We start from the raw sequence: 22,863 nt of genomic DNA on the forward strand, positions 1-22,863 counted from the left end.
GTCAAAAGTTTAGTAAGTGGCTGAACGACAAATAAAAAATAACTTGCACTTATGGAGGACATAATACGTTGCAGACATCATGCTAAGCTATTTCCATGTATTATTCATGTAGTTTTTATTAATCAGAATAATTTCAACTGAAAGTGACCCCAAACACCTTACTCACACTAGTTTAAAAAAATGTATGTGTGGTGTTTTTTTTCTTTTTGTGTGTTCACTGAGAAATGCAGGAGGCAGCCTCAGGTATAGTTGAATCTGTGCTAAAATTATGTCAGGAATTTATGTGTGCTCCCATTAAAATGTTAGTCATTGAAAGATATGCATGTTAGAATGTCAGTGAAACTCCCAATTACTTATGTCTTCATGAAGCCATCTCTGTATCCTTTAATCTGAAGATGAAAATATAGTTATTAAATGTCTTCCTTCTGGGGGTGGTGAGAGTGGCATTCCTTGAATATATTCACAACATAAATCCTCAGCATATGGCAACAAGGATGGCTCCAACATCCTCAGATTTATGTCTTTAACAGCCCTGAACTGAGAAAGCAAGAGGTTTCCACTTACCTAATTCTCAGGGAGCCCTGGGCCCTGACTTGTTCTATGCTCACTCCTGCATGAGTCACAGGCAAAGGAATGCCCTTTAGGGCCAGCCCGGTCCTGTGTGTCTCCCTGAGCCAGAAGGTGTTACACCATTCCTCAACTATGCAGACGTAAATGAAAAGGGGGTTGTTTCCCAAGTGTCTCAGCATGTTATTATCAAAAGAAGGGGAGGTGACTCTAGGTAAGCCTTAGTAACAGGTATCCATCACAAACGGTATAATTATCATTTACATTGTACACACAAGCAAACTGAGGTTTAAGGAAAAAAGGATGATAATCTGCTTCACTGTAACTCTGTTGTCGGTATGATGCTTTTCCCAAGGAATTAAAAACAATATCCCAATTCCGCAGTGCAAAAAAATGATGCATGTTGTGAGTACATCCAAGGAATGCCATTCTTACTAACCCCAGAAGAAAGACATTTGATAACTACATTATCATCTTCAAACTAAAGGACACAGAGACGCTTTATATAGACATAAGGAATTGGGAGTTTTATGGACATTCTAAAATGCATATTTTTAGTGACTAACATTAATGGGAACACACCTGATACTCAAAAAACCATAAATCCTAAACTGAAATCTTGAGCACTATGCCTATTTATCTCTGCATACATACTTGATATAATGGCTGACACACTGAAAGTGTTTACTAATATTACATTGAATCAATGAGTGAAAATGGATGGAAGATAATCCAAATCTATTTATTTACATAGTAGTGGAGAATACAGTCCAAGGATATGTCAAAAGTATTTCCTATATAGGGAAGTGAAGGTTTTGAGTCTGTTTTCAAAAGAAAACTATAGGTGTCTACCAAGACTGCTTTTTGAAAGAAACCATCTCATTGGGAAGGAGTCATGGGTAATTCCATATAGGACTCTTTCCCAGCATCACAACAGATTTAAATGTTACTTAAGCATTTGATAACTCAACTGTCTACTAAGTATTGGTTTATAATGTGCTTTAGTCATGATTAAGTTGGACCAAATTAAATCTGTCTCATGAGAATCTGAATTAGAGTTTGTGGGCATCAGGCAGTTTGTAACAGGAGCAGAAATATAAAGACATCCAAAGTGGAAGCTTGTAAATGGTGTACACCAGAGTTAGGATATTTGTTTCTGAGGCACCAAGTCCTAGAGATTCTGTGTAGTCACCTAAGTTGTTGATTGACTACTAGAACTGTTGCTATGTCTTCAATATTCCAGTCTTACTGAGATCTGGCATCATCGTAAGAAAAACACAACTATATAATTCTGAGCACCACTTTTAAATGCAATAATGCCAAACTACAGTGTATCCAAAGAAACAGGGAATGTGATTTGGGTTTTAATTTGAATAAGGTATGCCTGAAGAGAGTGATCATGCTTAGAAAGTATAGAGCGTAGAAAGATAAACTTGGAGGGATGTGAAAAACAGAATGAGTATAATCTTGGTAGGGGTAGAAGAAAGTCCAATGAATAAACAAAACAAAGAGGTAGATCTGCTTATACTCAATTGAAAAATAAATATTCCAACATTTTGCTGGCACTTAAAAGAGTGATCTTGCCCTGGCCAGTGCGGATTAGTTGGTTGAGCATCGTCCCATGCACTGAGAGGTCATAAGTTCAATTCCTGGTCAGGGCACATGCCAGGGTAGCAGGCCTGATCCCCAGTAGGGGGCATGCAGGAGGCAGCCAATGGAGAAGTTCCTCCCTTCTTCTCTTGCTAAAATCAATAAAAACATTTTTTAAGAGTGATCTTGAATGATAAAATTGTAGTAATAAGATATTGTAGATGTTGGATAACCAGAACTTATTTGATTTAAATAATATATCATACAAATATATCATTTAAAGAATATATTACAAAGAATATCTCCAGTGTTATAGAATCTTTTCTTTTAGAAAATTAGGCTAATTATCAGCGGTGGATTTATCATAGTTTTAAAGTGTCTCATTTTTACCTATTGGGAAAGATTAAAACAACTGTTTTTTGTATTATTTTACTTAAAGAAAGTCCCCCTAAACTGTATAAGTTGAATGTCTCATAAACCTGGGTTAACCATTATTAATAGTGATGATTAACAATAATACAGGGACTTTTTAAACCTCTTCCATTCATATTTAAAACCACAAATTTGAATGACTATCCTAATTTATGCATAAAGAACTTTTAATATGTGTAATTATAATAAGAACAAACATGTTCATTTTTTATGCACTGATTAAAATTTAATCAGTGTAATAAAGGGCCCTGCAGAAATGCAAGTTCCTAAAGTACCAATACAAGTCTAAACATGGAAAAGTAAAAGAATTAAAATGGGTATTCTTTTCTTTTCTTTTTTTTTTTTTATTGAACCTGGGACCCTTCAGTCGGTATTCTTTTCTTGAAAGGCAGATTTAAATGATACATTTTTATCATTGAGCCACTCACATAATGGGCATCCAATAAATATTTGTTTCTGTATGTGGATCTTGCATTTCTATGATTTTATTTAAACTTCACTTTCAGTATTGCTACCAATACTTAAATATACTTATATTTTTGCAAGAGTTTCACATAACTTCACATTCAGTTTTACTTGATAAAAAATATATGTATTTGCCTTTAATGGTATTAAAATAAAATGGAAATTTACTCATCAGTAGCAGCAAACAAAACTAAAATAGGAAGACAAGCAATAAAAAGGGCTGCTCCCGTTTTGATTACAAATAAGTAAAAAGCAAGTTTTACACTGCCTTTTTAAAAATCATTTGTATAGCTGCTATTTTTGTAATATTTTATAAATGGCCTGAATAAAGTATGTTTGCTGTGGCTTCTTTCAGAAGAAATGATGATCTATATAAAATTTTCTCTCATAATAAGTTAAGACATTGGGTAAAAAGAGCCAGTTGTCCCATTTGAGAATACTTAATTAATCATTTTCATGGTTGATAGTTTTATCTTTGGGAACCCCTGTAATCAAGATCTCCTTTCATGTAGTTTTGTTTGGGATTATGGTTAAACAGTTCTGCTCAGTCTCTCCTCGGGAAGAGGCCACTGCTGTCATATGGAACGGCAGTGATCCCTACAAGCTGCAGCGGGGACCCATAAACTCTGTTGTGACTTCTTAAAAAATGAAAAAGTATGACCTTTCTGATAACAGGACCTAAAACAAAGATGTTTTTACACCCTCATCCATCACACACACACACACACACACACACACACACACACACACACACACACACACACACCCTGCCGTAACTTTTCATTTCCAGGATTTCATTTTAGGATTTTTGTCATGTTCTATTCCTGCGAAGTTTCCACTGTTCTTGGTGATGAACTCTGAATAGAAATTGGGAAACTCCTTCAACCACATTCATCAGTTTTCAATGTGACCTTTCTACATGGCATCCTCAAGTGTTTTTTTCACTTCCAACATACAATCTCATGACTTACCTTCCAGGAGAATCATGCAGATTGGTACCAGGGCTCATTCTAAGGAAGCTAGTCAATTTAAAACTTTTTAAAGTTTTTTTAATTACACCTAGAGCCTGCAAAGCTTTGGTATTGCTGCTTATTTTTTAAGTTATGGGGTGTAGTTTGAAACTTGTAAGAGCAGGTGCTTCTAAGATCAGATACGTTGTATCCTCTCAAGATTTAAGGATTGTTCTGGAAAAATCTTCAAATATTGTTCTTGTGTATATAAACTTTTAAAAAAATTTTAGTAGGTTTTAATATTTTAGTTGGTACCCTTTTAAAGTACAGTTTATTTTTCATTAAGAATTAGTTTGAGTCTTTTGATTAGGTTCATAAAATAGAAACTGTAAGCATGAAGAGGACCTTCTATGTGGAAAAGAGGACAATTTGAGATGTGAGATGTGTGGTTTGTGGTATTCATCACTATGTGATCCTTAGTTGCAAAGTCCTGCCCAACTCAGTTCAAGTTAGCTCTTCTCATGGACATCTGTCAACAGAATTACAAAGTGTTTCAGTATCTGTGGTCATGTACCTTTCCAAATTGAAAATTCACAAGTTCATGCTCATACATTGAAGAATAAGGCCTTGGCGATCAGGATGATCTCATTCATTATTTTATTAGAAACATATTTTGGAAGAAATGTATTGTTACTTGATCAAATCACTCAAAAATGTGCTTTAATCCCACATTGCTAAATCTCAACTGGTTTCTTTTCAACCTAAAATATATATGATTCATAGAGTGGCATAATTGATGCTTAAATAATGTTTATATGATGTAAGATTAATATTTTAGATCCTAAGCCAGTAATCTTATGTCTAAGTGTCTTTCTTACTCTTTAAAAAAAAGACTTGTAACCTCTCCTTGTTCTTTCTCTGACTTAGACCGGGGCACTGTGCAGAAGGTGGTGGTTCTTCCGACGAACAGCTCTGCCAGCAGCGAGCTCATTCTGGAGGAGCTGGAAGTGTTTAAGGTTTGAACATCTCTTCTGCTAGTCTCTGAACATGCATGACGAACAGAATTCTTTCGTCTAACAGACACTTTGGAGGAAAATAATATTCTATAAGAGCTCAAATAAAGAATGTTATAAATTGTGAGGGTAGGAACACCAGAGAACATGAGAAATATAGAACAAACATTTTTCTGAAGTATTTTGATGCATTTCAAGCTATCTCAACATAAAAGGATTAGTGTTTCTCAGCTACAATCACAACTTGAGGAATTTTGTTCATTATTATTATTTTTTTAAATGAGTTCAGTGGTCAAGGTCTAGAAGATTTGCCTTGAAAGGGCTTTTATCATTTGCTTCACAAACTACCGAAACCCAAATGCTTTCACATTGATGATTAGATAAACTTTCTCAAATTTTTTAGCCAGGAATTTCAAGATAAACTGCTTTGTTATCTCCTTTTTTATTGTTTTCAATTTAAATGTCACCCTAATTAAGTAAAACAAATGTTGTCTCTTTATCACTCAAAATTTTATGTTCTCTCTGAACTTGAGATCTCACTGTATTATTCTTTCTGTTCTTGAATTTGGCTTTTTAAAAAAAGAAAAACAAAACAACAACAACAAAAGGCACACAGAGAGAAGTTCAGTCCTGCAAGATCTTACCTGGTCAGGGCAGAGTGCCGATTCTCTGTGTACCTGTGAGCCTGGAGAGCGAATCGGTGGTGCCCTGCACATCCTTCTCTCTTGAAGGCGTAGGTCATCATAGTTCAGTGGTCCCTTTTATCTGCTTTGAAAAGATGGGTAAAAACACGGGCAGAGGAGCTGTTAGGATCAAAATGAAACTTGGACATGGAATCAATTCTGCTGCATTCTACGCTACTGCCATCTACAACAAGTAAGAAACATTGGCCCACAGACTCCAAAAGCCTGGAGCCAGCAGCTAACTGAGTAAAAGTAGCATGTAGAATGCAGGGGCAGGCTCTTGTTAGTCCAATGAGTTGCTTTGCTTAGTTTAGTGGACTCAGAATGTATTGACTTATTAATATACATTACCAAAAATATTGAATTTATAAACACATAAGTGATCGAGGCAGCCTGCTGTTAGATGATGCTAATACACTTTCAGTGTGAAGGAATATTTTTAAAATTAATCAAATCAAATATAAAATGTGAGGAACTCTGGCAAATTGTTCAATGTTATTAAGTTGACAGTGTTTAATGCTAGCTCACTTTGTCATAAGCTTTTTGTGATTAGTGCATCAAAATCGTGCTCATTAAATGTTCATCACATATTTTCAAGTGCCTTTTCTATGCTTGCTTTGTAAAGAAATTGTTTCACTAGATTAACCAGAATCACATTATATATAAAAAATAATTTTTTCTCATTCAATTCAATAGGGATAACTTGGCTAACCAAAATAATATAAAGTACCTTATTCTGAACTTCTCCTGAAGATAGCAAAAATGCCACATTGTAGCACCTCATTTTGAATTCTGAAATATCTTTCTTTTAGGCAATCAGGAAATGTTAATTAAGTGAGTTTGACACAAACTCAAATATGTATGTTATGGCAAGGTCTTAAAGAAACGTGAGTTCTTCTGATCATGTGCTAACTACTTATGGTCTGTTAGATGAATTAGGCCGGTGTTATCATCACAAAGAATAAACTCTCAGTGGAAAAATAGAGTCAGTCAAAATGCATGTGTGTGCCAGTGACTGATGTGGCTAAATTGAGAGATACAGTTACCAAATACAGTTACTGTCTTCGACATGGTGTTTGGGTCACATTTTCTGAGGTGAGGTAAAAATAATTGGGTGTGTATGCTATACTGTGATAGGCACATCAGGAAATAACGCATTCAAATAGAAAAATGCCTTAGTTAAGGGTCCCTCTGATATACTGCAGGAAACTCAATGTAACTTTTAAAAACCAGGCACATTGTTTCATACATTGTGCAGAACCACGATCTCTTACTTTAATCCTCTGTTCAGAATAATTTCTGAAAATATGTCCAGCTTCCCTAAACTTAACTTGAATTGGAGGTGCAACTTTTAGATGTTGCCTAGGTGGATGTAAGTTGCAATACTTTCTTTTGTATGTGTGTGTATTTCTCTTTTTTAATTTAAATTCTTTATTGTTTAAAGTATTATATAAATCTTCTTTATCCCCCATTGACTTCTCCCCATCCTTCCCAACCCTCCCAGCACATGCCCTTACCCTCGCCCCCCATCTCTGTCCATTGGTTCTGCTTATATGCATGCATACAAGTCCTTTGGTTTATCTCTAACCCCCTCCCCCTCCCCTGCCTTCCTTCTGAGGTTGGACGGTCTGTTCAGTGCTACCTTGTCTCTGGATCTATTTTTGTTCATCAGTTTATGTTGTTCATTATATCCCACATATGAGTGAGATCATGTGATATTTATCTTTCTCCAACTGGCTTATTTCGCTTAGCATAATGCTCTCCAGGTCCATCTATGCTGTTGCAAATGGTAAAAGTTCCTTCTTTTTATAGCAGTGTAGTATTCCATTGTGTAGATGTACCACAGTTTTCTAATCCACTCATCTGCTGATGGGCACTTAGGCTGTTTCCAAATCTTAGCTATGGTGAATTGTGCTGCTATGAACATAGGGGTGCATATATCCTTTCTGATTGGTGTTTCAAGTTCTTGGGATATATTCCTAGAAGTGGGATCACTGGGTCAAATGGCAGTTCCATTTTAAAATTTTTGAGGAAACTCCATACTGTTTTCCACAGTGGCTGCACCAGTCTGCATTCCCACCAGCAGTGTATGAGGGTTCCTTTTTCTCTGCATCCTCACCAGCACTTGTCGTTTGTTGATTTGTTGATGATAGCCATCCTGACAGGTGTGAGATGGTACCTCATTGTTGTTTTGATTTGCATCTCTCAGATGATTAGTGACTTTGAGCATGTTTTCATATGTCTCTAGGCCTTCTGAATGTCCTCTTTCGAAAAGTGTCTGTTTAGATCCTTTGCCCATTTTTTGATTGGGTTGTTTATATTCCTTTTGTTAAGTTGTATGAGTTCTCTGTAAATGTTGGAGATTAAACCCTTATCGCTGATAACATTGGCAAATATGTTCTCCCATGTAGTGGGCTTTCTTGTTTTATTGATGGTTTCTTTTGCTCTGCAGAAGCCTTTTATTTTGATGTAGTCCCATTTGTTTATTTTCTTCTTAGTTTCCATTGCCCTAGAAGCTGTATCAGTAAAGATATTGCTATGACCTATGTCTGCTATTTTGCTGCCTATAGAGTCTTCTGAGATTTTTATGGTTTCCCTGTATGTGTGTGTATTTCTAAGCAATAAGCCAAACTTGTTGCAATAGTGTTTAGAGATATTGCCATTTTATCTTTCAAATGTTAGAACATACAGCTTCAGAAAGTGAAATCATTGTGGGCACAGTTGATTTTACTCCTACTTGAGTTAATCAAGTAAAATTTCAGACTTTCATTGATTTATCACATCTAATTTTCAGTCTTTTAAAGTAACTAATAATATTTAAGAAGTAAATTTATAAGTAGAGTGGCTTTCAAAAAGGATTACTATTTCAGAAAATTCTTAGGTTCTTTAACTGGTTCACATTTATTAAAAGAGTATCCTTGCCCTGGCTGGTGTGGCTCAGTTAGTTGGAGCATCGAACACCGAGAGGCAGGAGTTGAATGCCCGTTCAGGGCGCATGCCCAGATTACAGGTTCGATCCCTGGTTGGGGCACGTGTAGGAGGCAACGGATTGGTGTATTTCTCTCTCTCTCCTTCTCTCTCTTAAAAAAAGCAATATTTTTTTATAAGGAGGATCTCTAACAATATCACTTTGTTTGCAGCAAAAAGAATTAATAAGTATGGTTCAGGCTAATACTTCTTTCCAAAATAACTTTTGTCAGGTGAACAATTGTGTCTTATGCAGAGTGCTGTGTGTGGAATAAGATGGGGTACCATTCCATAGCCCCCTACTCACATACCCAGATTCAATCCTGAGTTACTCATTGGATTCATTATTCCAAGATGCACTTTTTTCAATTCTCTCAAATTGTGATTTTTTTCCTAATGACTATATTGATATATGTGTTATAATTGCAACTTTTGTTTTAGTTTAGGCATATATTTGTGTAACAAGTCCATCCTTACACCCAACAGAGGAAATATATTATTGACAAATATTGCTAGATGTTGAAAGTATATACACATTTAGAGAGAAATAATGATTTCTTGAATTTAAATAGAAAAGAGAAATTCTTTTGAATGCAAAATCATTTTTAATGATTATTTGAACAACTAACAATGTTTTTCTCATTTTTCAGAATCATGTTCCTATAACAACAATGAAAATTTCATCTAAAAAGGTAAGATCAACCTCATTTTTATTCTTTGCATGTAAAAAATTTTACTACTATGAAAAACTGTATTTATAATTTCTGAAAAATCCATTTTAATATTAGCATAATAATTAATACTATTTGCAGAATACCATAAAATCACTTTCAATTCTGATGTAGAATTCACTAGCTATTAGTGGAGATAAAAATAGGTTTATTTTTGTACAAAAGTCCATCATGTGTACAGCATGATAGCCCAACATTTTGCATATCCTATATGCTCAAATATTACTGTGTGTTAATCCAACCAAAATAAAAAAATCTTTCTGAAGAAAGAATTTAGCATAATGTTGGGCCACTATAACACCACAAACATTCTCAGGAGCTCAGAATGAGTAATTAATCTTCTTTTGAGTTCCTGATTCTGTCACATGTTTAAAATATGAAATGCATTTTTAAGCTTATTTTTAAGAAAAGGCTATTTTTTAGAATTACACATGTCATTTAAAAAAAAAACGAATGTTTCCAATCTAAGCCATACCCAGGTTCAGGATTTGGTGAAGAAGGGTTCAACTATGATTACCAGGAATGTTTAACCTTCCCCTTTGTGCCTGCACATGCAAATATACAAGGATCACGGAAAAGAAAAGTGCCATTCCAATCTCTACATGCCCATCCCTAATGGTACCCCAAAGCAAACATTCTAAGGGCCAGAGCAGTATAATAAAAAGTGGAGTAGGCTTAAGAGCAGGAATCGCGTACATTTGAATCTCAACCTGACCATAAATTACAAAGGAATCATTTAACTTCACTGAGCTAAGTTTCTGCCTCTACAAGGTAATGCTTTCCTCACAAATTACTTTATATAAATTGCCCAAAATAAAGTGGGTCTTTGGTAACTGCTGTTTGTAGGAGCCTCAGACTTATTTTTCTTGGAATAGAGAATAAAGGTTTTCTGTGTTAGCACAACTGATGACATAACGTTGGTGTTCTTTACCATATTTGGTCTGATGCAGATGAACAAGTAATCCACAGTCGGTCTTGTCCTAGTTTTCACTTGACTAATTTTATGAAGAAAAATAAATACGATAAAATAAAACTGAAGATCTCATCTGTAATAATGTTTGTATGGTGCATAACAAACATTTTCCCAAGTAACAAGAAGCTATTTGTCAGTTCCCCCAGTGTCCTGGAGAGCTGATTCCGTGTCAGAATTGTCTTTGAAGTCAGCAGCAGGAAAACCCTTTGTTTACTCTAGGTTAATGGAAAGCAAAATTCAAAATGAACATGAAGCCATTTGTGTGGCATAGTAGTTGTTCCTTATACAGTTGCAGGTTTCAACTTTTAATTCAGCTTGTGAACTTGTAGTTCACAGTCCATTCCATAAAGCTGCAATATACAACACACACATACACACAGAAAAAAACTGAGTATTAAATGCCTTCAACATCTTAAACTGTAGATAATTACAAATGTTTCATTAAATTAATTAGATAGAGGGCAGGGTAATTATTTGATTTTGGGGGGACTTCATTTGCCCAACTGCATACTGCATTGTTACAGTGTGAAAGAACTACAAATTTCCAATGATAACATTATAGATATATATATATATATATATATATATATACACGTTTATATATATTGAATTTTTAAAAAATATATGTTTTTATTGATTTGAAAGAGAGAGGAAGGGAAGAGCTAGAAACATCAATACATCAACATCGATTGGCTGCCTCCTGCATGACCCCTAATGGGGATTGAGCCCAAAACCCAGGCAGGTGCCCTGACTGGGAATGGAACCATGACCTTCTGGTACATGTGTAGATGCTCAACCAACTGAGCCACACGGGCCAGGCTAAATATCATGAATTAGTACCTTCCCTGGTGCTCAAACTGTTTTATTGTCATTTTTATGGACTTCTATTCTCTAAGTTATTCTTGCATCCCATGCAGCAGAAAATAGTTGAATTACTAAAAAAAGAAAATTTCTAAAATGAAACTATCTGTATCATTTTCTCAAATAAACCAGTTTCCTCAGAAAATTTTAATGAAGCTGATGCATTCGCTCTGTTATTTATTAATGTACTAAGTAAGCACTACTTTAAATATTGTTAGAAAAATAATTATTATCGAAACATGCAGTTGTTTTCTTATGGTTGAATGTCTCAACTTGGGATCAATAGTTTTCAGCCCAATTAAAAAAAAATAGATCTGAATAAAAATTATTTTACATTAGACATAGAGTGAGGTGTGATTCAAATGATTTATCAGAATTGAAAAATTATAAATTGATAATATACTCTACTACTACTACTGTTATTTAACATTTATTGAGCTCTTAGGAGTCAGAAATTATGCTAAAAATTTTATCTGGAGTTAGCTGTTACATTCATTTCTTACAAAGACTCTATAAGGTACATGCTCTATAATCCCAGTTTTACCAAAGAGGAAGCTGAGATTCAGAAAAGTTACACAGCAAAATTTTGGTTGAGCCAGGATTTGAATCCCAGAAGTATGCCCCCAGAGCCTGCTGAACAATGATGTCCCCACTGATTTAATTCTAAGTAGCATATACATATCCTATCTAATAAAGAGGGAGTATGCTAATTGACCATCACACCCTCACAATGATGGCAGTGCCCACAGCCAGTAAGGAGGGAATATGCTAATTGACTGCTACACCCTCAAAGATGGTGACACCCACAGCCACAAGATGGTGGCACCCAGTCCCCTCAGCCCCACCAGGGCAGCAGGCACACGACACGGCCGGGCCCACCCCCAGGTTGGTCTGGCCGCTCAGTGTGCCTGCCTTCAGAGTCCCCCAGTCCTCTCAGCCCCCCAGCCACTCAGGGCCACCCGAGGCACAGGTAACCAGGGCCGGCCGAGGCTTGCGCTGCTGGCAGTGGCAACAGCAGAGGTGTGATGGGGGTGTCACCTTCCCCTGATCGTTGGGTTACCTCCAGCCCCTGAGGGCTCCCTGACTGTGAAAGGGGGCAGGCCAGGCTGAGGGACCCCCCTCCAGTGCATGAATTTTCATGCACCAGGCCTCTAGTATGTACATAATATGAATGTGTGTAGATGAATATGTATGTGCACATGTGTATGAATGTGTATGTGCATGTATCCAAGATCCAACTTAGAGATGCTATGCTAACTTTGAATCACACATCAATCCTTTGTAAAATATTTAGTGTCAATTAGAAATTTAGCCATCAACTCCTGAGAACCACTTTATGTTAGGCTACAGGAGTTAGAGCAGTGTCCTAAAAACTCCTGACACCCTACAGAAGACTGAGGGTGCTGAATAAATAGCTCTGGATACACAGAAAGTTTAAGACATCTCTACATATAAATACTTAAATTCTTCTAAATAATTTGAAAATCATCTAATGAGAAATAAGTCACTTTCAAAGGCATGTGAAAATTTATTTCATTTTATGTACTACTATCTACTTTTTCTTCTAAACTTAAAAATATCTTGTATTTTAGACTTCACTTTTTCAAATTTACAACGTGATGGGTTGCCAGACTTGAAGAATAAGAAAGCTGCCTTGTACTTTGCTAAAAGACAGTATTCAAAGAAAAAAGCAAAACATCATAATTTAAATCTGTAATATATTAGCTCAAATCTGAGAGAACAATGAATCCCAATGTCTAAAACACATTACCATTCTACATGGTACTCTGAGCTTTTTTCTTTAAACAGGAAAGTGGTAATGTTATAGGCATATTAACGTAGAAAAATTCTATTTATTTTGGCTTTATACCCTTCTGGACTTTGCTTCTCGTTTTTAGTCTAGTTTCAAAATGAATCCAGGGGTCTATGGGCATGCATTATAATGTGTTCCTGCTGAAAGTCCCCTTTTAACTTCCGCATCTGAAATAAATCATCATCATTCTTCTCATAGCAACAGTTGTATGTGAGTTCCAACGCAGGCGTTTCCCAAGTGTCTCTGCATCGCTGCCACATCTACGGCACAGCCTGCGCCGACTGCTGCCTGGCCAGGGACCCTTACTGCGCCTGGGACGGCCATTCCTGCTCTAGGTTCTACCCAACCGGGAAGCGGTGAGTATGAAGCATTCAGCTGAAATCAAAATTGATGTCACCAGACAATTCTGGTAAGCTTGCAAACCGGCACTAAAAGCACTGTGAATAGTCTTTGAATGAAGAAAATGTTAGTGCTTTATAACTTGAGATCCTCAGGAAGATGTGAACTAGAATGCCATACTTTGGAAATGTTTTCCCCTCCTTTTAAGGCAGCTCTGCAACACAATTCCTCATCTGTGATACATCAAATATTTCAATCAGGATTTATCTTTCTCTTTTTTTACATTAACTAATTTTTAATCTTTTTTTCATGTTATATGCTTGATTGTGTATATCCTTAAATCCCACCTTTCTGTGGTTTCCCTGTGCCACTTAATTCTCCTGTAATCGAATGCTTGTGCTAGTTCCCTGGCCTGTGTGGCTCAGTTGGTCACCCTCACCAAAGGGTTGCCAGTTCAATTCCAGGGTGAGGGCACATGCCTGGGTTGTGGCTCCATCCCACGTGGTGGGCGTGCAGGAGGCAGCTGAAGGATGTGTCACTCTCGAATTGACATTTCTCTTTCTCTCCCTCTCCCTTCTTCTCTCTAAAAGTCAATATGAATATATTTTAAGTACTTGTGCTAATTTAGGCAAAAGGAGCCTGGCTCCAAGATGGGTATCCTGAATTGCTTTTGAAAACTTGACGAGCATTCTTTGCCCTTTAGAATGGTGAGTGCCTGGTTGCTGGTTAGATTAAGAGAACAAGGCAGTCTGAGGCAGTAACTTCTATCTAAGCAAAGACTTAGGCAGGAAACTCTGAACCAACTGGCACCCATTTAGAAGGGACCCCCAGAACTGAAATTGACTGTGGAACAAATAATATGCAGAATTTAGAATCAGCCAAGGTCACAGATATTTTCAATCATACCTTGATATGGGTCATGATGGATGACAGGACCAATACCTATAAAAATTAGTGTCAGCACGAGAGAGCAAATAGGACCAGCCATGAGCACCAATGATCTCTTAAGTAAATCATTGGATGTTGTTTTATAGCTACTTTATTGCATGTCATAGATATCGGCCCAAGGACATTGGCAGTTTAAACAATCCTTGCGCTTGTGCATATCAAGATGATTCTGATGCTTTTATCTATTAGTTCAACAAGTTTGTATCATGGACACTTATTTGACATGCAATGTTCTCGAGCTAGGTATATCACTCTAAAAACAATAACAACAGAAAGCCAAAAACCCCTGCCTTAAAGGATAATAAATTCTAAAGGGGGATGACAGATAATAAACAAATAAGAAAACCCTCTAGTATATATAAAAAAATGGGAAGGTCTATGAATTATAAAATGGTAAAGAAGAGAGATAAGGGATTTGGGATGTGGGATGTGGGAAGCAGGGGGTTGCAATGTTAAGTGGGTGGACAGGGAGGCCTTACCAAGGATGAGATACTTGAACAAGGACTTGAATGTGAAGAAGAATGGAACCATGGTGTTATTTGGAAGAATAACATTTCAAAGAGGAGGTTCAGAAATCCTTAAAGCTGAATTGAAATAGAAACCTACAGAGAGATTTTTAATATGTGAGCAATAATTTGACTTTTGTTTAATAAGACCTGGTTGGGTTTGTCTGGGATTGCAGACTTGGGGTAGAAGGAGGATGAGGGGAGAGGAGAGAGAAGCTGCAAAAAGACTACTCTAATGATCCAGGTGAAATATAATGGTGACTTGCACAGGGTTCATAGAGGTGGAGGTGGCAAAAGTGATTTGATTCTGGACAGAGCTCACAGAATCTGCTAATGTAGTACATGTGGATGTTAAAGAAATAGAGGCCTCAAAGATGAACCAAGTTCTCAGAACTGAGCATTGGAAATATGTAGATGGAATTTAATGAGAAAGAGCAGACTGTCGAAGGAGTAAGTTTGTGGGGAGAAAGTTGATAAGTGAATGGTGCCTATGAGATATTCAAGTAGAGATGTTGAGTAGGAAGTTAGAAATATGAATCTGGAGTAGAGAGGAGTGGCCTGGGCTAGATAATTTAAAAGTCTTGTATTTAAATTCATGAGCTATAAAGAGAACTCCCATTCTTTAAACCAGGATTTTCCATATCTGTGTTCCAAAACCTATGTGCCTCCATGTCGTTTTAAGATGTAATCAGGAGCTCTATGGCTCCTTTAGATTTCTACGTAGAATTCATGGACTCATTACGCTGAGATCTTCCATCTGCACTGGGCTGCAGGTCTGAATCTGGGCAAAAGTACGAGGCAAGCAAATTCCAAATGAAATCTCAAATTCAAAGTGATTTTTGTGGACCCTATTTGTATCTACAACCATATCTGTTTTTCACTCCTAATTATGATAGCAGTGATATTTCAAAATTATTTCCATAACTGTTTGTAAGGCCATTTTTTTCATAGTAAATCATTCCAAAGGTTGGCATCTGTAAAACCTGGACCACAACCTTCCATCTATTAAACAGATTTGGTGCTGCAGGAAACCGAAGCCCTTACTTCCTAAGGAAGACAGTGATGTGGGGACGCAAAGTGCATCTTACCACAGCCGTAGAAGCATAGCAGCCTCTTCTATGACATGAAAGAATTGGAGATTAGCTCCTTCCCTGTAAAGCTCTCAGACGTTGGCTTTGACCAACAAGCATTCTTATTTCACAAACAGTAAATATTTCTCAAGTAAAATCCTAAACTACGTGTGGACTGCCATTGCACATTTGAGATACCTCATTCAGGTTTGTGTTGAAATATGAGTTGACTCATTTGTTCTCCCACTTATTATAACCCCAGTTACTCTTTCTAAGATGTATATAGAAACTTAGATTCCACATCATCGTCCTAATATCACAAACCATGACCTGAGTCATGTTCTTGCAATAAACAAAGAACTGAAACAATCTTACAGTTCTTTAAAGTTAACATGGTGCCTGGTATTAAACCATGTATCACAGGTCTGCTGTTAGAACTAATAAATGCATTTAGTGAAGTTACAGGATACAAAATCAATATATAAAAATATGTTACATTCCTATACACTAATAACAAAGTATCAGAAAGAGAAATTTAGAAAGCAATTCCTTATGATTGCATCAAAGGACTAAAATACTGTATTTCATATTTGAAAGTTGATAAGAGAGTGTATCTTAAAGCCGTCATCACAAGGAAAAAACAAAACAAAAAACTTTTGCAACTATGTATGGTGACACATGTTACCTAGCCTTATCCTGGCGACCATTTTGTCATATATACATATATCAAAAATTATGTTAGGTATACCTGAAACTTATATGTCAATTATACCTTAATAAAATAATACAAACAATCTTGGTGATCTCTAGCAATGTCCTAATTCTCTCACAAAAAGCCAAAAATGCAATATATATGGTATTTCTTGGCCTACTTATACTCATCTTTGGCTCGCATACTGGAAATTTCATTAAAAGTACCTTTACTATTTAAATTATCCAAAGTATTTCCAAACTTTGTGAAAGCAAAGCATGTTTGCTGAATAGATTATTTCCTAAATTCCCATAGGTAGTATTTATTTTCTTTAGAGATTAAATAGTAATGATAAAGATGCTCATTTGGAGAATTTTCCACATTCATTTTTTTTTTATCCTTACCCAAGGATGTGATTTTTATTGATTTTGAGAGAGAGAAAGGGACAGAGAAAAAAAATCTATGTGAGAGAGAAACATAGGAATGAAATAAAAACATGTCCTTTGTATGAAAAAGAGAAATAGAGTTATATTTGGAAATCAGTGAAGTCTATACTTTGACAGAAAGCTGTTATATATCATTGGTTCAATGGTTTCTCTTTCTTAAAGAAGTTAGCAAATAGTAAACAATGTAAGCATTTTTTCCTCTTTACCCACAAGTATCTTAAATATTTGGGCATTAGTATCAAATATTGCAATTTAGACTCAAATGTTATTTGTTCTGGATTCAGATACGTAGTTAGAAATTTTATTTTAAGACAGGATAATCAGTTCAGTCTTCAAGTAAATATCTGTTTTCTATACGAGAAGAAAATGATTTCATTGTTTAGCCAAAGAAATAGACTATAATGGAGAAAACATTAGCAACTTGAGACAAATCCCAAATCCTACATGCAATATAATATTATTCTGCCCATCAACATTATGAATGCCTTACAGGAAACCTACACATACAAACGGCTCAAATGACAGCCTTGCTGATATCATCATTTAAACCAAGCTATAATATTTTCTTTTGTAATTTAATGTCTGAAAGCTATGTGTTACTGTAAATTTAGATTGCCCAGCTTGAGGGTTCATGTACATGAGTAAACCATGACATGGTGCTGATCACAGAAAAATAAAGGTAACCATTGTGAGTGATATTGCTTTGTCTTCATGGCTGAAAATGACCAGTTCAGCCATAAGAGCTCTCATGTGGTGCTCATATAATGTATACACTCACAAGCTGGCTGATAGTAAATAATACTGTGACTTAAATGTATAGCAAATGTAATGCAGTAAAAACCTGATAGAGGAACTATTCTAGAGAACAGCAATAACTATATTTTCTGAGACAAGAGTGACTTCCACTAGTTTGTGTTTGTGTGATTGTACAGAAATATATAATTGAACTAGTAGCCCTGTGCACAAATCCGTGCACCAGTAGGTCGCTGCCACCCTCCTGTAGCTCTCCACCCACTGCCCCACCCTCCTGTGAGGCATTTTTGTACCTCCCTCAGCCCCCATCCCTCTTCTCCCCCTCATAGTTTGCTGCCCTCCCCCATCCTGTAGCTCTCCGCTGCCCGCTTGTAGTTCGCTGCCCAACCCTCCTGCAGATCCGAGATCCGGTCTTTATTGGTCGTTACGCCTCAGGGCATAATGGATAATTAGCATATTCCTCTCTTATTATATAGGATAAGGATCATGCGACAGTTTTGGAAAAAGCATACTTAAATAACACAAAATTTTATGCCTGTATTTCCATATATAGATGTGTATAATCCACTGAGTACATAAACCAGTGATGGGCAATCTTTTGAGCTTGGTGTGTCAAACTTCGCCAAAAAACTGAGCATAACTCGGGTAGTGTGTCACTTTGAGGAAAAAACATTATTTCGCAAATGTTTCATCCTCAGGAGCAGCAAATGTTTCATCCTCGGCATGCGGCTGCCTCAGCGGTCGCGTGTCATCAGAAATGGCTACACGTGTCAGTGCTGACACGCGTGTCATAGGTTCGCCATCACTGACATAAACTATTAACAATTTGCTGTAACCTTAAAATGGCATTTTTCATTATCATTAACTTTGAGATTAGTTTTGCTTTGCAAATGTGATCATCCCTTTGTAAATGTGTGATTTTTATTATTTCTGTTCTGCTTACTGAATATTTTATTTTATCTTTAAGGATAAAAATATAAGGTAGACTTAACAATTAACCCACTTAGATGATATGCTCATTCATATATACTTCTCAGCATTGGTAATAAATAGCCAATTTATACCTGTACTCCCAATATTTAAAGAGCGTTTCCTTTCCTGTCTCTTATAGCAATGTATAGCTCCATGAATCATTTATAAGAGAATGTCAGTTACTCTATTTTGATTTGTTGTATTATGTAATAAAATCGAAACAAATATATGTAGCTGATACTAAGACTCAGAAAATTAAATAGTCAGTTTGCAAGTAATTTAAAACTTTTATTTAAATAATGACCAATTTACAAGGGATGTAACTACATTGTTGAAATACTTAAGCTGGTGATACATAACAACTGAATGCAATGAGTGAACCTTAAGTAGATCCTGAATAAACACTATTGGCTGTTAAACCTCAAAGCAGTCAATAGGATGAAGGAAGTTATATCAAGTTATGTGACTACCTCAACTTTTGTTTGTTCTGCTCTTGCTGATTCTGAGTCTGAATTTCCCAAAGAACAAATTTCTAAGGAGGACTGGGTTACAGAAGAGTGGGGACAACATTCACTCAAAGATCTTACATATTTTATTAATTCCATACTCAGTAGTGAGGCATTATATCCATTTTGGGAAATCTCAATAATTTTCAACTTATAAACTTTTTAAGAACTATCTGCATTTTAAATGTGTGTGATTTGAGTGGTGTTATCAATGTTTTTGTAAATATTTACTATGTTTTTCAATTTAGTTTAATTCCAACAACTTTGTACTTTAATAAAACATTCTAAACATTGCAAAAAATCTATAAGATATATTTTGGGGACAGCTAGGGAAATTTTAATATAAAATGTGTAGTATATGATATTGTTGAATAAATATTAATATCTTTACTGTGATAATATATTTAGGAAAATTACTTGTTCTTAGAAGATATATGCTAATAAAGCATTTAAGCATGAAACCACATCTGCAACTTATTTTCTAAAGATTTTCATATATGTATATTCACAGTACATACATGACATATACTTTCATATGAGAGAAAAATAAATAAATATGGCAAAATACAATTCATGAATCTAGGTATACCAGTATTCATTGTACTCATATACCAACTTTTCTGTGGACTTGAAATTTTCAAAATAGGAAATTAAAGGAAAATGCTTATTCTTGTAAATGAACAATTTTGCTTAACTTTATATTAAACTAGAGGCCTGTGCATGAAATCCTGCACTGGAGGGGCGGTCCCTTAGCCTGTCCTGCGCCCTCTCGCAGTCCAGTACCCCTTGGGGGATGTCTGCCCGCTGGCTTAGGCCCACTCCCCTGGGAATCAGGCCTAAGCCAGCAGTCGGACATCCCTCCCGCAGTCCAGGACCCCCCACTCCTTATCTCCCACCTGCTCACTCCTTACTGCTCGGCTCGCTACTCCTTAGTGGAAGGCTCTTTACCGCGCAGCTTGCTGCTCCTTAGGGCTGCCTTGGAGGCCGGAGAGGCTCCTGTCACCACCGCTGCGCTCACAAGCTGTGAGCCAGGCTTCTGGCTGGGCAGCGCTCCCCCTGTGGGAGTGCACTGACCACCAGGGGGCAGCTCCTGCATTGAGCATCTGCCCCCTGGTGGTCAGTGCATGTCATAGCGACCTGTCATTCCGCTGTTCGATTGATTTGCATATTAGTGTTTTATTATATAGGATATCCATATTCTATCTCTGTATTATTTATTTTGGAAAAGTTTTAATATATCCAAAAACTGTTAGAAAGTATTGACTTTTCAAAGAAAAGTATGCTTAATAAAAAAATTTACAAGAAGGAAGATGATAGTGACTTTATACGTTGGGAATGATCATTTTAGGAAACTTCAGATAAATGTCTCTCTGCTAAAAATTTCCACTATTAATTTGGAATCTAACATTTACCCAGGAAATGTACCTAATAGGAGGTTCACAGCCATTATATCACAAGTGGTAGATGGGGAAAGACTGAATTAATTTTGATTAAAAGCAAGGTCAAGTACCCACTTTATAATTGTAGCAGTGAACAAGAAATATCAGATAATCAGACCTCTTTAGGAAAGCTTAGGCAATCACAAGATTTTGAAATTAAAAATGCTGTCTTTTTAATATGATAATAATTCTAAGTCTTTTTTAAATATTTCTGCACTTATAGGAGGAGCCGAAGACAAGATGTGAGACATGGCAACCCACTGACCCAATGCAGAGGATTTAATCTCAAAGGTAGTAAAAGTGAGCAATGATCAAACTTGATAAAGAATAGCAATGCTCCATACCACATTTCACTTAAGGAAACCTATAATTCTTGGTATTTAAATATGGTAATTAAAAATTAAATGCTATTTGTATGTATAATAAGAATTGTGAAAAACAAAAGTCTGGGAATTTTCAATATTTGTCATTTTGTAATTGGCTTATTTCACTTAGCATAATGTCTTCCTCAGGTTCATTCAGGGTTGTATCATGTGTCAGAAGCTCTTAACTGTTTAAGGCGAGGGGGATCTCTCAGCCCAGCCTGCACTCTCTCCAATCTGGGATCCCTCTCGCAATCCAGAACCAATAGCTCCTAACTGCTCACCTGCCTGCCTGCTTGATGCCCCTAACCGGTCCCCTGCCAGCCTGATGGCCCTAACAGCCCTCCCCTCCTGGCCTGATCCCCCTAACTGCCTATCTGCGCTCCCCTCCTTGCCTGATCCCCCTAACTGCCTATTTGCTCTTCCCTCCTTGTCTGTTCACCCTAACTGCCTATCTGCTCTCCCTTCCTCTCAGTGCCCTTTGGACCCCCGATACAGGTGTGCTAAGAGCTCTCCAATGAGGCCCCGCCCCATCCTGATTGGTCATTACGTGACAGCATCCCAGACAATTTGCATATTTCTCTATTATTAGTATAGATATCAACTTTTTTACCCATTCATTCATCGCTGGACACTTGGGTTGCTCCCACAAGTTGGTTACTGTGAATAATCCTGCTCTGAATATTGGTGTACTGCAGTGGCTTGATTTTACAATTGGTAACCATTCCCTATACTTTTGACAATCCTGCCTTGTCCTTACAGTTAATCTAATCCCTTTCTTCCCATTCTGACATGAAGCTATCATGTTATTATACTTTCCCCACTAATCCCTTCTCCCCTCATCAACCCAACCAACAGAAGTATCTCCAGGCAGAACTCACCAAGGTGCTGCAAATGTGCCTCTGTTAACATTTAACACTGAGACTCCCATTGCTAAGCTTTTTTAATCTGGAGTTAACTTTTCATAATTACTGAGTGTTTCATAAACTTTGTGTCCATTCTCCTTAATGGTCCTAGTAGTCATCGTGGTAGGAGTATGGGAATAGAGGTAATGAACAAACATCGATGTTGATTTTGTGTCAGAAACTGAGCTAAATGTTTGGGGTTTTTTTTATGGATTATCTCACTCAAGATAATCTGCTCAAGAAACTCTGCTCAAGTAGGGTCTGTTTCTATTCCCATGTTATAAATGAGTATTCTGTCAGTTTAAGCTACCCCATGATTATACTAAAAGCTTTTCCTAAGTTAAGAATTTCAGTAAGGAACCTCTATGAAATTATTATACTCTGTGTCTTAGAGCCAAGTAAACTGAGACACAGAGAGATCAAGTAATCTGTCTAAGGTAACACAGCCAGTGGGAGTGAAGTCAGGATTTTATCTCAGGTACCTCTGATTGCAAAGCCTGTAGTCTCAACCACTCCACCCCACTGTGGCCACACCTGGCTTCCTATCTCTTCTGCTTTTTCTGAATTTTAGTTATGCTACATTGAGTATGGGATGGGTCTGGCTTTAATATTGCCTGGCATTTACGAACTCCTTAGCTAGGATACATTTCCTCATAACTTACAGGCTCAGTTTGCTCAGCTGTGAAAGGCTGAGAGAACCTAAATCACAAGGATGTTGTAATAATTAAATGCTCAAAGTGATATTAAGTGCATTCCTGTTGTTGTTACGCCTGTACTATTTGGTGTAAAGTGATTCTTGAATAAATACTGATTTCCTTACGTCTTTCCTTCCCTTTGGACTAAATAAAACAGCTAGACAATGTACAGTATAATAGTCTGCT

General features: G+C 36.7%; 1 protein-coding gene across 1 annotated transcript in view; it reads left to right on the forward strand.

The window, feature by feature from the left end:
* Positions 1 to 22,863, forward strand: part of SEMA3C (semaphorin 3C) — a 165,445-nt gene that overhangs the window by 137,433 nt on the left and 5,149 nt on the right. Inside the window, exons 13-16 of the mRNA XM_054726038.1 lie at positions 4,932 to 5,020; positions 9,318 to 9,359; positions 13,244 to 13,401; positions 20,939 to 21,006. Of these exons, the coding sequence (XP_054582013.1) occupies positions 4,932 to 5,020; positions 9,318 to 9,359; positions 13,244 to 13,401; positions 20,939 to 21,006 (357 nt within the window). The remainder of the gene's footprint in view (positions 1 to 4,931; positions 5,021 to 9,317; positions 9,360 to 13,243; positions 13,402 to 20,938; positions 21,007 to 22,863) is intronic.

The sequence above is a fragment of the Eptesicus fuscus genome, chromosome 14 (assembly GCF_027574615.1).
Source record: "Eptesicus fuscus isolate TK198812 chromosome 14, DD_ASM_mEF_20220401, whole genome shotgun sequence".
Lineage (NCBI taxonomy): Eukaryota > Metazoa > Chordata > Mammalia > Chiroptera > Vespertilionidae > Eptesicus > Eptesicus fuscus.